The 15142-nt window shown below is 39.1% G+C and overlaps 2 protein-coding genes across 18 annotated transcripts in view; one reads left to right on the top strand and one right to left on the bottom strand.

The window, feature by feature from the left end:
* MALSU1 (mitochondrial assembly of ribosomal large subunit 1) overlaps positions 1–15142 on the bottom strand; it is a 72462-nt gene that overhangs the window by 35153 nt on the left and 22167 nt on the right. For 4 of the 16 annotated variants that reach the window (XR_011437869.1, XR_011437868.1, XR_011437865.1 and 1 more), the window contains 2 exons: positions 9524–9661; positions 1407–2710 (listed from right to left, as the gene is read on the bottom strand). The gene's annotated coding sequence lies outside the window, so the exon portion shown is untranslated. Of the gene's footprint in view, positions 1–1406; positions 2711–3139; positions 3467–9523; positions 9662–10628; positions 10889–15142 lie in introns of those variants that run through there. The other 12 variants (XR_011437866.1, XR_011437864.1, XR_011437873.1 and 9 more) reach the window with 4 other exon arrangements.
* The window catches only part of IGF2BP3 (insulin like growth factor 2 mRNA binding protein 3), a 138576-nt gene that overhangs the window by 110375 nt on the left and 13059 nt on the right, over positions 1–15142 (top strand). For both annotated transcript variants that reach the window (XM_023639361.2, XM_070264700.1), the window contains exons 8-10: positions 904–1026; positions 3393–3528; positions 5075–5200. In XM_023639361.2, the coding sequence (XP_023495129.1) occupies positions 904–1026; positions 3393–3528; positions 5075–5200 (385 nt within the window). The remainder of the gene's footprint in view (positions 1–903; positions 1027–3392; positions 3529–5074; positions 5201–15142) is intronic.

The following is a 15142-nucleotide window of genomic DNA, read 5'->3' as shown; positions in this document are numbered from 1 at the left end:
TTTGCTCTGAGCTCCTTGGGGCTGTTCTTGTCTGCCCAGCCCCATCCTGCAGCAGCAGGGACTACAGAGGTGGGGAAGTCCCTAATCTTGTGCTCAGGTAAACTGGGGATTTATTGGGATGTCCCAGGTGGATGTTCCAGGATGATCTACTTTTAGCAGATGGCACAGTGTTGCACTAAAAGGGGAATCTGGAGTGAGGTGCTGGAGTTCGCCTGGGGACCTCATCACCAGCACTTAGTCTGTGGGCACCTTGAAAACATACTAAATATACTTTAGTTACAAGGTGTTATATGGTGCTTTAAGATTGTAGTTCTTTTTTAGTATAGAGAAAAATAAAGAAAAGCCCACCATCCAGATAACCACGATGACATTTTTAAACAGTGATATGTGTATGACTTGGAAATTCAGAAAGGTGCAAAGTGCAGGCCCCCTTCTGCTCTTACACTCTTCCCCTGAAGTGTAACCACGACTGAGTTTCTTTTGTTTCCTTCTCTAAATTGTGCACCTTATCTCCAGGTATGTGATTTAAAATTTATGCAGAAATCATACTGTTTTGCATTTGTACTGTGTTCTGCTATTGGGAGTTTAGGAATACGGATTGAGTAAGAGGTGTTTTCAAAGAGCTTAACAGAATCTATCATTGGAAGAAATTCCCTGAGATGAATAAAAGAAAACTCTTTTAAAAATTAACTTCTATCCAAATCTTATTAACGTTTTTTCACTCCCTCTATTCATGCATTGCTAGAATGTAGACTAATGGTCAGCAAGCTTTAAACTCTACCTAGCATAATGTTTCCTATATGGTAGGTAGGAAGTAAATGTTTAATGAATGAATGTTGTCTTTTTACCCAAGAGTAGGTTTACTTACTCCAATTTCATGACCATTTTTTTTTAAATTTACAGCACAGAAGAGATTCCCCTGAAGATTTTAGCCCATAATAACTTTGTAGGCCGTCTTATTGGTAAGGAAGGAAGAAACCTTAAAAAAATCGAGCAAGACACAGACACTAAAATCACGATATCTCCGTAAGTGCTGCCTTGCTTTCTTTTGAACTAGAAAATTTTCACACACTGTGTTTAAGCTGTAGGTTCTATATTAAGCATAGTTCTGCCATTTTACAGCTGTTGGAGCTGGCCTGTGCTGCCTTACTTACACTTCATTTCTCAAACTCTGTCCACTGTCTACTATCTGTTTCTAACCATATTGAAAGCATCGTCTGTTCACACTGAAGACGCAGGAAGCACGAAATACCCTACATTCATATTTCCTGGCTGAAGTCTTGGTCAAGTTTTCTGATATTTATTTCTGAAGTTGGAGTATATAATCCAGTTTATTATCCATTGCTGTGTAACAAATTAGTCCAACATTTGACAGCTTAAGACAACAGTGAACATTTATTGCTTACCTGGTTTCTGTGGGTCAGGAATCCAGCAGCAGCTTAACTGGATGATTCTGGTTCAGGGTCTCTTGATGTCGCTGACAAGTTGATGCTGGCTGTTGGTGTGAGGTCCCTGTTCCTCACCACAGGGGCCTCTCAGTTGGGCTGCTTGGCCGTCCTCACAACACGGCAGCTGTCTTCCCCCAGAGTGAAGGGCCCCAGAAAGAGCAAGATGGAAGCGGCAGTGCCTTTTGTAACATAGCCTCAGAAGTCACACTCTATCATTTTCTAATATTGTTCACACAAGTCAGCTCTATTCATTGTGGGAGGGGACTACACCCCACTGGGAAGGGAGTCATCTTGGGAGGCTAGCCCCCACATCTAGAGTCTGTGAATGCTCTGAAATTACGTGGAAATGTTTTTCTCTTTCTGAGGGTGACTATCCTTAGTTTCCATCAGAGTACTCAAAAAAATGAGGTGGGAAGAGATTGATGAACTAAAGAAGAATGGTAGAGCAAGACTGAGGCGACATGTCTATGTACCAAGCAGTTGTCAAAGGAGGAAGGGGTGTTAAGGAAGTAGGAGAGTCCTGCTTGGTTGTAAAGAAAGAACAAAATCACAAGGTGGTAAATATAAATAAATGTTCCCACTCTATCTCGAATTTTATGTATAGGAAGGGGAGGGTTTTAAGAGAAAAAAGTCTTAAGAGCTGTTCTAGAAGCAGTTATTTGAAAGCTTTAATATAAAATGCTTGGCAGGGGAGAGGTGGATTGAGACTGAAGATGAGAAATCCACTTTTTATTATTATTATTTTTTTTTGGTGAGGAAGATTGGCCCTGAGCTAACATCTATGCCAGTCTTCCTCTATTTTGTATATGGGACACCGTCACAGCATGGTTTGATGAGTGATCTGTAGGTCTGCACCCAGCATCTGAACCTGCAAACCCCTGGCTGCCGAAGTGGAGCATATGAACTTAACCACTAAGCAACCAGGCCGGCCCCCACTTTTTCTTTAAGTAGTCTAAGACACATGGTGTTCATTGTGTGGATGTATACATTTTTAACAAGTTTGAGAAAAAATTAAGGAATAATACCTCATTCATCTGGCTCAAGATTAGCTTAAGACACTCTGCTAGTAGTGAAAATGAGAATTTTAACTCTCGGGGTATAAAGGAGAGCTGTACCAATATTCCCTATCCTTCAGTCTGTGTACTTAGCTTCATTTTCCATGGTGAGTATCTCCCATTGCTTTCCCTCTCAGGGGTGTTGACTGGCTCAGGCTTGGGTGGTCTCAGACGTCACGTGAGCAGATTTTGAAGCTTCAGCAGGACCTGGGTCGAGCAGGGAGTTTCTGAATATTGCTGTTGTATTCTAACTTTTGGTTGTCTAAATGGTCATCAAAGGTCCAATTTTTTATTTAGTTAAGATGGGTTGATTTATATTACTTCCTCCAGCCTACTTTGATCCGAATTCTAAAATTACTGGCAAAATGTAAGTTTAGACACATGAATTCTGGTTTGCCTTTTTGGAATATATCCTTGCTTGGTGACCCAGAAAATGCAATTGCATGAGAATGCCAATTATGCCTAGAATTGGTCACTGCGGACTAGGAACATACTTATTAAAGTTATGTACATCTGGTTCTTGGTTTCCACTAAAACTGTGCGTTCTTCTGACCATTTTCTTTACATTTCATTGTTAAATTGTGAAAATGGTTGAACCTTAAGTGGTAAAGAAGTATTCTACGTTTAAAACATGGACTTAATTAAACTATGCGCACCCAGTAATTTTTATTGGAAGGTGGGAGGGGATGTATTTTCTTCTGCAGCTTTACAATTCTTGGATTCATGTCTTTTGGGGCTTACTCATTTTTCATCATGTCTAACCACCCGCTTTTACATATTGTCAGCCTCCACAGTTGGGTTTTAATTGCCATCTGTGGCTGAACTACTATTAACTGTCTTCCTCCTATAATTTCCATTCTTTTTCTTTCCCCTCTTTTTCAATCTGCAGATTGCAGGAATTGACGCTGTATAATCCGGAGCGCACCATTACAATCAAAGGCAATGTTGAAACATGTGCCAAAGCTGAGGAAGAGATAATGAAGAAAATCAGGGAGTCTTATGAAAACGATATTGCTTCTATGAATGTTAGTTTTAATACGAAAGCATGTTTTTATTTTGATGAACAGTTTAAAAAGATGTTTTTAATTGCATTAATATTCATTTCTTTAATGGTGTCATCATTCAACATAGTTTCTAACTATGGTGATTTTTGGCACCATGTAAGTGCCCTGGGGTAGGTGGGAAGACACAGGCTCTGACATTAGGCTTGATTATCTCTGTGATTTCAGCAAATTTTTTACTCTTTGAGCCTTAGCTTCCTTATCTCTGACATTAGGCTAATACCTAACTAAAAAAGGTTAATCTCTCTGTTTATTTGAGGAGGATTAGTATAGTAGAAATGTGGGCTTTAGAGGTATGTGAACTGGGTTTGAATCTCAGCGCAACCAATGATTAGTTGCAGCTCTGTGTACTTGGATAAGTTATTTGGTCTCTCTGAGCATCAGTTTCCTCATCTGTAAAATGGGACTACTGCCTACATTGCATGCCTACTAGAATTACAATAGATACAGTGCCTATGAAAGCTGTTATAAATACAAAATTAAAACTTAATGGTTACTCATAAACCTTGGAGATAAAAGGATTTCAATGACAATCTGTGAACTGCAACTAAGGTGATTAAAGTGGGTTGCTGACATTCCTTAATGGATGGAATGGTGCTGAAAATGTAACATTTCAAAAGTCCATCTTGAGTTTTCAAGTAAATGATTGAAAGGAAAAATTCCTGAATTGGGCCTAACATCTGAAATATTACACGTAAGAGAAGGGAAGTGTTAAGATATTACCTGTGAGAAGGGCCTAGAATGCTAATCGTTTTACCCTACATGACTGCCAGCCTCCCTTCACATTATCACTGCTCAGCCAAATGTTTCAGAGTAGACCGGGAGTAAACCCAACCCCACAGGCCTTTTAAAATGATTCTCAAGTATGCTCAAGTCTTTAGCTCTCCGATCTCCACCTTACTTCCTCGACCTTTATAAAATTAAACCAAAACAGAATCCCCTATCTGGCTCCTGGATCCACTCCAAAGATATGTTTAGTTGCGATAATTACATGGAAATGGGACCTGATTTCCAAGGGGCTTGACTTTGTTTAAGCCCTTTGGACCCACGACTGCCAACTTTTATCCAAGGAGTAAAGATCTCTTGGTAGCTGGTTCTGTATATCCGGTTTGCTTTTCAGTGAACAAATCTTGTTTGCTTACTTCTTCAACTAATGCAAGATTTTCAGTCTGTGTTTACTGTGTGCCCACAGCATAGCATACATATTTATCTAAGCACTGTGAGCTGGTCCAAAAGGAAAGAAAGGCTGTGTTCTCTGCTCTGAGAAACCTAGGGTAGCTTCCGATAAAGGAGAAGCAGACGAGCACATGGATTTTAAAATACTAAGAAATATAAACAGAAACTGTATACTCAGGTATAATCACATGGAACTCTACTTTGTACTAAAATTTGAGTTATGATTTTTTCTTCACTAGACAAGAGGTTACAATCTGAGTATTGTCACTTTATAAATGCTTATTTACACTTGATTGCTTAACTGTAAAATGAAGGGACCTTTTTGCCATTGCAGCTTCAAGCGCATTTAATTCCTGGGTTAAATCTGAATGCCTTGGGTCTGTTCCCACCCACTTCAGGGATGCCGCCTCCCACCTCAGGGCCCCCTTCAGCTATGACTCCTCCTTACCCACAGTTTGAGGTAAGATATGTGCCTTGGCTTTCTTTATGGTTGAGCGGGATGCAGTCAAAGGGACACAGTCAGGCTTAGTTGCCCTCAAGTAGTGTGACATTAAATGCTAATTGGGAAAAATCTTAATGTAAAACCTGGTCCCCGTGTGGTCTATTATCAGCTTAGAGCCAGCAGGTGCTTTCCAGTTCTTATCAGCAGAACCTTCCATCACCCCTTGTACACACGAGTTATTTACTTATTTATTTGTTTGTTTGTGAAGTTTTTGGGTGATATGGTTGTGAACATGTGTTTTTAAATATCAAAAGAAAAGTTTGAGACTTTGGGGAGGGGGAAGGAGGTTAGTTATTTTTAAATGTTGAAGGAAAGGATTTTTAAAAGTCTTCCTTCATCTTTAACTTCACCTGGAAGTTAACTGCTTTGAAAGGCCAGTAAAGACTGGACATGTTTCCCACTCTCAGTGTTTGTACTTTTTAAACAGCTCAGATGGCTATGCTCACAAATCTGTCGTGCATGCGTGTGTTTGCGTGGAAATGTTAAATAGCTTTTATTTGTTGTGTAAACAGGTAGATTATTAAGAAACAAACCTTATTTTTATATTTGCTTTTAAGAATAGCATTTTCCCTCAGGTCAGAAATAGGAGACCAGTGATAGTATGAAAATAATTGCAGCACAGCAAACACCTTATACAGCAATGTTTTTAAAGTAGTTCATAATTCCCTTGCTGTTTGGCTCTCTTCTTATCATATAATGTTTGCTGGGGCACCTCCTACACCAATTTAGGGAAAAGTCCAGGTGGAATAGGTTGGGGGTTCCATTTTCACAGCTTAAAGAGTACATGTAGAGTAAAATGCCACCAGGATTCTACAGAGAATATAGGTCGCTGAGATCTTCCATATTCTATCCATTCAAGAATGAGCATTTCCTTTGCCTGGCCCTGAAACCACCAGACTGTCAGGTGTTCTTAGCTTTTGCCCTCTTCTTGCGGCATGTGTTTCTGCCTCTACTGTCAGCAGTAATTGCATCTTCCCCTGCAATTCATCTGCTGCTCGAACATGTTTGGGCTGGAAATCATGTAACGAAGTATTAACTGAAGGCTAGGCGTCAGGATTTCAGTTCATATCGAGTGTTCATAGACTCATCATGCATTAAGCGAAGCTCTCCACCACAGCTAAAGGTGATGGGAAGTTGTGGATGTGTTTGCACCTTGATACTAAAAGGGACTGGTGGAAAGAGCCCTGGAGCGAGCACCGGGTCCACCCAGCTCTGCCCTGGGTTTGTGTCACCTGCACAATGAAGAAACTAAACTAGGTGAGTTATCTCTAAGGACTCTTCTTTCAGGCCGAACGAACATTTCTGGGTTTTACAGAATTCAATAATATAAAGCGTTTAAGAGGGTAAAAGTGAGCCTAACATAGCAATGTGAGAGTATATGGACTTAACCTCTAATAAGTCTCCTAGTATCTTTATTACAAATAGATGCATTTGTCATATGATTGAGTTTAGGGCAAATGTATCCCTGACATTTATTGAAAGCTACAAGGAGCTGATTATTTAAAGTAACTCTGGGCCGGAGAAGCTCTCATTTAACCTACATTTCCACTAGTCACCCTAACCTAGCTTTCTCTTTGGGCAAGTTACTTACCTCTCTGTTCCTCTCTTCCCCAGTTTGTAAACTGAGGTGTCACTTTGACTCTTCTCTTTCTTTCTACTGTTACACACGTCGTGTTCCAAGTAAAGCCTCTCACATTATGAGTGGTAGCATTCCTGGACATCATCTGTCTTCTACACTTAAGTGGATGCTTCAGAAGCAAAAATTCCTAAAGTGGACTGCCAGGTAGCTATTTTTCAAGTGTACAAATAAAAGAATATGCATATTCTCTGGATTTAGTCAATTTTCTGATTTAATGATAACGGTTCTGTGTATTGGGTTTCCATGTTGTTAGAAAAATTAAGATTGTTTTAAGAGAAGGGAGATCATATTAAGCACTTAAATTTCTGAAGCACTTGTACTATTTTAAATGTCTGAGTGACTTAAGTAGCAATTGTGTTGTATTTTAAGAATGGGAGAAGAAAGTCAATGATCTTAACTTTGATAAAAGTGAGCTGAGAGTAAATGTAAGGAAGATCTCACTGGAATAGGTGGTCTTTGCTTCTCCTGAGATTTTAAAACTAAATCAAACAGGTGCAATTAGAAGCAGCCAGTGAGAACAGGAGAAGATACAGAAGCTGCCAGCAGTAAAGGCAGAAACACTAAGAGGGCAAGAGCACAGAACCCCTAATGACCTGGTGGTTTCAATGGCAGGAAAAGGAAATTCTCGCTCTTAAAGGGATGAAATGTGGACAGTCTTAGCAATCCATGTTCTTTGCAGAATTCCAATGGGCGTTTTACTCTACATGTATTCTAGGCAGGGATAAAATGGAATCCCCAACTTTACACTAGACATTGCCCTAAAATTGGTATAGGAGGTACCACTCAAAACACTAAATGTGAAGGGCAAATCCGTTATCTGTCTAGCTGGAATGCTTGATAAATTGTATATTTATTGCATGTGTTTGCTGCTGATAAGTGTGGTCTTATGATTTTTCTATAGATTTACACCTGCTGCTAACTTCATCTATTAGTCTTGAACTTCAAAAAACATCAGGAATTATCTATAGAACTTAAAAGTAGAGGAGTCTTAGATTTGTAACCTACCTTTTTCTCCAAACTGGAAGAAACCTTTGCTTTTATAGGTTTTAAAAATGTGTCCTCACAACTGCCTTTTCCTCCTCTAGGTGTGTAATGCTCTCTTGGTTAGTTGGCATATATTTTTACAAACTTTGTAATTATAGGTGATTATTAATGAGAACACTGTACTATTTTGAACTTTCCTCCTCAAGGACATTCACCTTAACGTTAACCACAATATCGTCGTCATTCTCCAGAAATTTGGCAGAATATTATTATTTAATATGCACTCCATGTCTAAATTTCCATAGATACCCCAATAATGTTCTATATATGTTTTAAATAAAGAATCCAATCAAGGATCATGCACTGCCGTTAGTTGTCATGTCTCTTTAATCTCGTTTTTTATCTTTAACAGTATTCTATCCGCCTGTCCCCCTTTTTTTCTTCATCATAGCATTGACATTTTTCTTCTTTATGGCACTGAAGAATCCAGGCTAGTGATTTTATTTATTTTATTTTTTTTGAGGAAGATTAGCCCTGAGCTAACATCTGCTGCCACTCCTCTTTTTGCTGAGGAAGACTGGCCCTGAGCTAACATCCGTGCCCATCTTCCTCTGCTTTATATGTGGGACGCCTACCACAGCATGGCATGCCAAGCGGTGCCATGTCTGCATTCAGGATCCGAACCGGCAAACCCGGGGGCACCAAAGCGGAATGTGCGCACTCAATCCCTAAGCCACCAGGCCGGCGCCAGGCTAGTGATTTTATAGAATGTCCCCTAATTTGGAATTCACTGACTGCCTCTGCATTATTAGGCTCAGGTCACACCTTTTTTGGGGCAGGAATATCTTAATGTGTCACATCGGGAAGCAAATGATGTCAGTGTGTCTCATTGTTGGTCGTGTTAAGTTTGATCATGCGATTAAGGCAGAGTCATCTAATTTCTCCATTGGAAAGATACCTTTCCAAATTGAGATTAAGAAGTGCTAAGTAGTACTTTGAGAATGTGTGAATATCTTGCTCTCCAACCATATTTCACCCAATGGTTTAATATCCATTGCTGACATTTGCACAAATCATGTATTACTATTACTATTTTTATATCTTCTTTTACATTTATTAGTTGGCAATCTTCTGTAAAGTACAGCTTTCTCTACTCCCTGCCTTAAGGGGAAATAATGTTTTTTAGTTACATTAAAATTATCCCAGACCTTTCAAATAGCACCCTCTTCCACCCCCCATAAGTTTTGGGGGTGAATCCCAGGAATCACTATTTTGGAAAGCTCCCTGGATGCCTCCATTGTGTAGTCAAGGTTAACAACAGCTGCTCTGTTTAACTGGCTAAGAACCTGTGCCCCACCTAGGACTTAAATGAATCAGAATTTCATTGGGAGTAGATGGAAGCTCAGAAACTTGTAGTTTTGTAAATAAAGGTCATCAGGAGTTTTTTACTACCCATTGATTGTCAAGAGCTACTCTTCTGCAAAGAATGTTTACTAGTCTGTGGAGGGTGGACTTAAATGTTGGAAAGAATATCTCCTATCAAGACTAATGTATGGGAGACAATATTTTGGATAAGTATAAACACGCACCACTCACGTATGTCCCTCTTTCTAACTTGCTCAAGGCTTTATTTTATTTAGTGTGGTGAGAAAACTCACCCCTTTTTCTCTGACCACTTGTCATTCCAATCCATAGGCAACTATCAGGCCAAAAATGTCTGTAGGATGCTGCCATATGTCTATTTTCATGCTTCTAAATATATCTTGGCATGCTATGTCTATCAAGATTAGGTTTGGCTGTGGAAAGGAAAGGAAAAAAAATTAGTTCAAATGAGCTTTGATTTTTCAAGAGAAGAAGTGAAGCGCAGACAACTCAAGTAGTTCTGGTAGTAGTTCTGCCATATCATTTAGGACTGGTGCTCCTATTGGCTTAGCATGCTGTCTCCTGGCCCAGGACGACTGCTCAAGCTCCAGCCATTGAGTCTGATTCCAGCCAGCAAGAAGGATGAAGTTCAAAAATTGGCAGCTGCCTCATTTAAGGACACTGCCGGAGGATAGTTTTTCACACTTCCACTGGTGTTTGCCAGAACATTACACCTGGCCATGTCTTCCTGCAAGGGAAGCTGGGAAACAGACTTTATAACTAAATAGATGAATTGATGTTGGGGATAGCTATTTGATTCAGCCCCACTGGATTCAGCAGTTTTACATGTTAAAGGAATCTCAGAGCCTGGGAAAGAGGAGGTAAGTTTTTTAAGTTCTCTCTCTCAAAAAAAAAGAGGAGAATTTAAATTAATTCTGGAGGAGAAAATTCCATGTTCTAATTCCACTTCTACAGATTATTTTTATCTAAATAAAGGGCAAATATTTTCAGAGAATTGTATTGTGTCTCTGGATACCAATTAGAGTAAATTCTACTTCCAAATAGCTGTCAGATTTAATGTTTCAGGGAACAATTCCTTAACAAGTTTTGTTTTAGTGTATAACTTCATGGGGGAGGAATACTTAGTTGAAATAGCTTTGTCTTCACTGTCTATTATTAGACTTTGCTCTTTTTCTAAAGCCAAATCACTAATACTTATCAAGTGTACCTAGTGGTCACCACTTTTTGAAATCCAAATAAACTATTGTTTTTAAAGGCAGTAGTTAAATTCACCAAAGCTTTATCATTTTTTGCTTACCATTACTTCTTACATTCCTTTTCTTCCCTTTGGCCTCACTTTGCTTCATGCTAAAGAACATAGTATTGAAGGTCTGTGATGACATTTTTATTTTTATTTTTATTTTTTTTTATTTTTATTTTTTTTTAGATTTTTTTTATTTTTTCCTTTTTCTCCCCAAAGCCCCCTGGTACATAGTTGTGTATTCTTTGTTGTGGGTTCTTCTAGTTGTGGCATGTGGGACGCCGCCTCAGCGTGGTCTGATGAGCAGTGCCATGTCCGCGCCCAGGATTCGAACTAACGAAACACTGGGCCGCCTGCAGCGGAGCGCGCGAACTTAACCACTCGGCCACGGGGCCAGCCCCTGTGATGACATTTTTAAAAAACCAAGTTAGAGAATGCAAGGTTGGCAGGTAGTTGCTCTCAGCACTTTGATGATGCTCCTCCACGCAGCCTGGCATCTGCGGCTGCGCTGAGAAGCTTGCTGTCCCTTAGAATCTCTCAGAGAAGTCACGATACTTACCAAGAGCATCCCTTTATCCTTGATGCCCTGTAGGCTGGCAGGGAATCTCTGCTTTTACTTTAAATGTATATTGCCTGGCAAGGAGTAGGTTTTGATGAGTAAATGTTTAAAAGAATCTGGCTCTATTTATATGTATTGCTTCCTCTTTCTTTTAGAGTTGTTTCATTTTTCTACTCATGTTTTCTCACTTGTGCTTCGTAACATGAAAGTAGAATTGATACATCTTGTCTTTGGATAAACCCTTTGCCTCTGTTCCATTCCAGAGCTTTCAGCCCTTCCCCTCCACCCCAACATACTCTTCTTCCTGGAACCTGCCAGGTTGGTTTTTCCAAGAGAGCCAAAGAGTTGGTTCTTCCAACAGACAAAAAGTCTCTAGTTCCTGCCTAGCAGCTGGCTCATGCAGTACTTAATTGGCAAACTTCGAGTTTATAAATGACAGGAAATGCTCCTTTCAGAAATGCTCAAACAGTAGGGAAGAGGCAATTGGCAGCTAGTGAGCAGAGCGAGAGCTGGAATTGGCATAGCACACAACATCCATAGCTGGATGGTCTTGGCAGCTTGCGTTTGGGTTGGCAGAAGTTAGCCCAAGTGCTGTTGTGTTCATAATTTTGATAGCATCTTGGGAATCTCCCCAGAAGTCTCCAGAACAATAGTGTAATCTTAAAATTGCTAACTTTCTGCTTATGGAAGAGGCAAGAAAGGCCAGCAATTCCTTAGATCTTAGCTAATTTAAGGTGCTCTTTAAGAAACAAAATATTTTGAGTTGAAAGGGATTTTTAGATCATCTAGATAACTGTTTCATGGAATCTCTTAGTCCTACTCCTGAGGATTTCTTACGGTGGGTGCAGCTCTTTTGTCATTATACAATTTCAAAGTAAATAACTCATTGCACACATTTATTACTTCTAAGAGGTCTTGATTACCTAGTTTTCGGGAGAAACTTTCTTTGCCCTTTTTTCTTTCTTTTTTTTAAGACTTCAATATTCTGTTCAGGTCATAGAGTTGAGTAAACTTAATTCCAGTTCCAGACCAAAATCCATTAAGACAAAACAAAAAACCTCAGGAGTATCTATTTTACAAGCCAAAGGGAAACGCTGGCCTCCTTCCAGGTTCCTGGAGGCTGGTCTTGTTGGCTGGCATGGTGTCCCTCCATGTCTCTGTAATGTCTTAGATTCTGTTCCTCACAAAGTAAATACACTTAGCCTTACTGTTTGTTCATTCTTGTATCTCTTCATGATAGATGATTAGGCATTACTCATTGGCAAACCTCACCAGTTATGCAAACTTTCAGTTGAGCAGCTTTGTTCTTCTGTTATTTCAAGCTATATAGCATAGTCTGCCAAGAAGTCCAAAGGAAGTTTTACCGATAGGCATCTGGCAGAAATCCATTGGGAGGCAGCTTGTGTCCTGTGAATCTTTCACCTCTGAAGGTTTAGTAAGAAGGGTTCAAGATAAAGCAGCTGAACATGAACTTAAATGCAAAGAATGTGTAACAAGAAAGGGTAATACTGATGAATTTTTTCAAGCCCGATCTCAGAGACTTAAATTCACAGGTGAAAGAGGCTTATCATAACCCATTGTTCTGACTTTTTAGCTTTCTAAGTAAACATTAAATTATCTGCTTATCTGGGTGTCCAAAGCCTGAAAACATGGCTTACTCTGCTGAAGCACATCTAGGAATGATCTGTACCAGAGAGCCAGTTTAGTGATTATCAAGTAAACAAGATGTTTATGCAAGGTGCCTTATGTTGCCAGAGGGAAATTTCCTTGAACAGTAACTTATGGTCAGGGAGATGCCTGGTGGAGATGGAGCTGCTGGAGCAAAGGATGTTGGGTGATGTTCAGAAATGTCTTCATCAAGCTTCAGACATCTGATGAGTCAACTGTTAAGGTTCTATTGCCAAGAGTACAAATCACTGTCCATCAGTCTAGGGTACTATCTCCTCCTGCTAACACTGCTTTTTTATATTTGACAGGTTCTGTTGCTTCTGTTTTCATCCCAGTAGTACAGAACATTTTTCTGTTTACATGCTGACTCTTCATGTCTTTGCCCCTTCTTTCTGTTACATTGTAGTCCTTTCAGTCCTTCTCTACTTGCCTACCATTCCTTTTCCAAAGCTTCATACAACTTTTCTCTTAAATTTATTCTTAATCTGTGTATTAGATTTGTTACCTCCTACCCCACTCCTACTCCCCCAAAATCAACAAAGCAAAAGCATCGATGGCCTTTCATCACTGTCAGATTTTGCTTTTGTTCCCCTTTTGAGGCTACGACATAGTTTTTGCCTCTGAGCTTTTCTCATAGCAGTGGACTTCAATATCTTCCAGACAAAGACACACGCCGAGGCTGTGCTTTCGAGGCTCCAGGACTTTTGCTTTAAGGACAAGGCCTATTAGGTTAGTCCTCTGAGGACATTCAGAAGTTGCTCTCGGGGATCAGTCCCAGGAAAAGTAGTTTTTACTAATCAAATGAAGAGTTTTTTTCTTATGGACATGGTAAATCATGCAACTGATTTACTTTTTTTCTTTTAATTTTTTAATTAGCTGCTAGGAAGCTTAGAGCGAAATTTGTGTAATAGCATTTCTGGCTTCATCTTATCTTTCCTGTTCAGGTCCCTATGCTCCTATTTCTTCACCTCCTTTGTTTTATCTTTCTAGATTATATTTTGTAAGTGATATAAAATCTTTCTGGAACATGGCCCAGAAAACAAATATAATGGCAAAATACAATGGGACAGATCTGGTTGAGTCACACTTTAGATTTAGTCTGATCATTGAAAAGGTCTTTATCACCACCAGACCAAAAAAAAAGTACATTATTCAGAAGAACATGATATGGATGTTCTCAGATAAAATATTTAGATCCTATTTCTGCTTAAAAAAAGATTGGTTAAGATTAACATAGTTTTAATAGAAGGACCAGAATGACAAAATAAATTGATACTAACATTGAGCACAGTTTATGGTCAGTGTCAGCATATATCAGTTGGTATATCCAGTTATTAAAATAAGAAAGGTCTTAAAGTGTCCCTCTGGAATAAATGGTACATGGTAATTGCATCACACACTGGCAGGCTGTGAGGTACAGTGCTTTCCGAAGAGAGGCACTGTGTTCTTATGACTTGGATATTCTGAAGAATGAAATAATTCTATTTGATGTTCTTCATTGATGAATAGCAACAGAAGTCACTTGGCCAAGTTGTGCAGGACAGGCCCCTATCACAAATCTCCACAGTCAAGAGTTTAGTGGGAAGGCAAAAATCTCTTCTGGTATGTTTGTTCTAAGAATGCACGTAGAGTTAAAAGAGAGTTCATTCACCTGACAACTTATATTAAGACCTGCAGTGTTACGACTTCCTGGGAAACGGAATACCAAAGAAATAACAAGTTGTAAAGGATATAGTACATCTACTTATACAGATGCTGAAGAAACAAAATCCAATGATCAGAAAAAAATCCAGTGGTTTTCGTCAAGAATATTTCCTGGAGTTGAACGCTTACAGGAAATATGAGGTACATGGTGGGAAGAGACTTGGAAGAGGAGAGTTTAGATGATTATCATTTGTAGAAAATTAGGTGTAGGGTCTAGAATCATACATTGCTTTGTTTTTCATAAGTATGAAAGGCATGGTTCAAATTAAAATGATTTCCCCCTTTAATACGTTTATTGACTGTAAGATAAATTTATTAGCATGAGAATTTGGAAATATCTGTCCATTTTAAATGTTCATGCTCTGACCTGGCATATCTATTAGACAAGATTTATGTTTAAAGATTTGATTGCAGTATTATACGAATTAGTGAAAAACTGGAAACCAAACTTTCTGAAGGTCTTTAGCATCTTCAGATACAGCAAAATAACTGTCAGGTAAAGACGGAATTGTGGAGTTTCTTCTTGCCAACTTGTGTGATGTGGTTATTTTATTCTTATAGTGGAAACAAACATTGAAACTCTTAAGTTACAAAGTATCTTAAACATGTGTAAATTGGGTGCCTGCAGATGAGACAACAAACCTGTTGATTTCAGTTCCTTGTTCTAGTAGAGCATCATTTTTTTGTTTGTGATTCAATTAAAGTAATCTTTTTTGGTAAATT

Source organism: Equus caballus, chromosome 4, assembly GCF_041296265.1.
Source record: "Equus caballus isolate H_3958 breed thoroughbred chromosome 4, TB-T2T, whole genome shotgun sequence".
NCBI classification, from domain to species: Eukaryota; Metazoa; Chordata; class Mammalia; order Perissodactyla; family Equidae; genus Equus; species Equus caballus.
The sequence above is the reverse complement of the archived record's forward strand: the minus strand, read 5'-3'. Positions and strand labels throughout refer to the sequence as shown.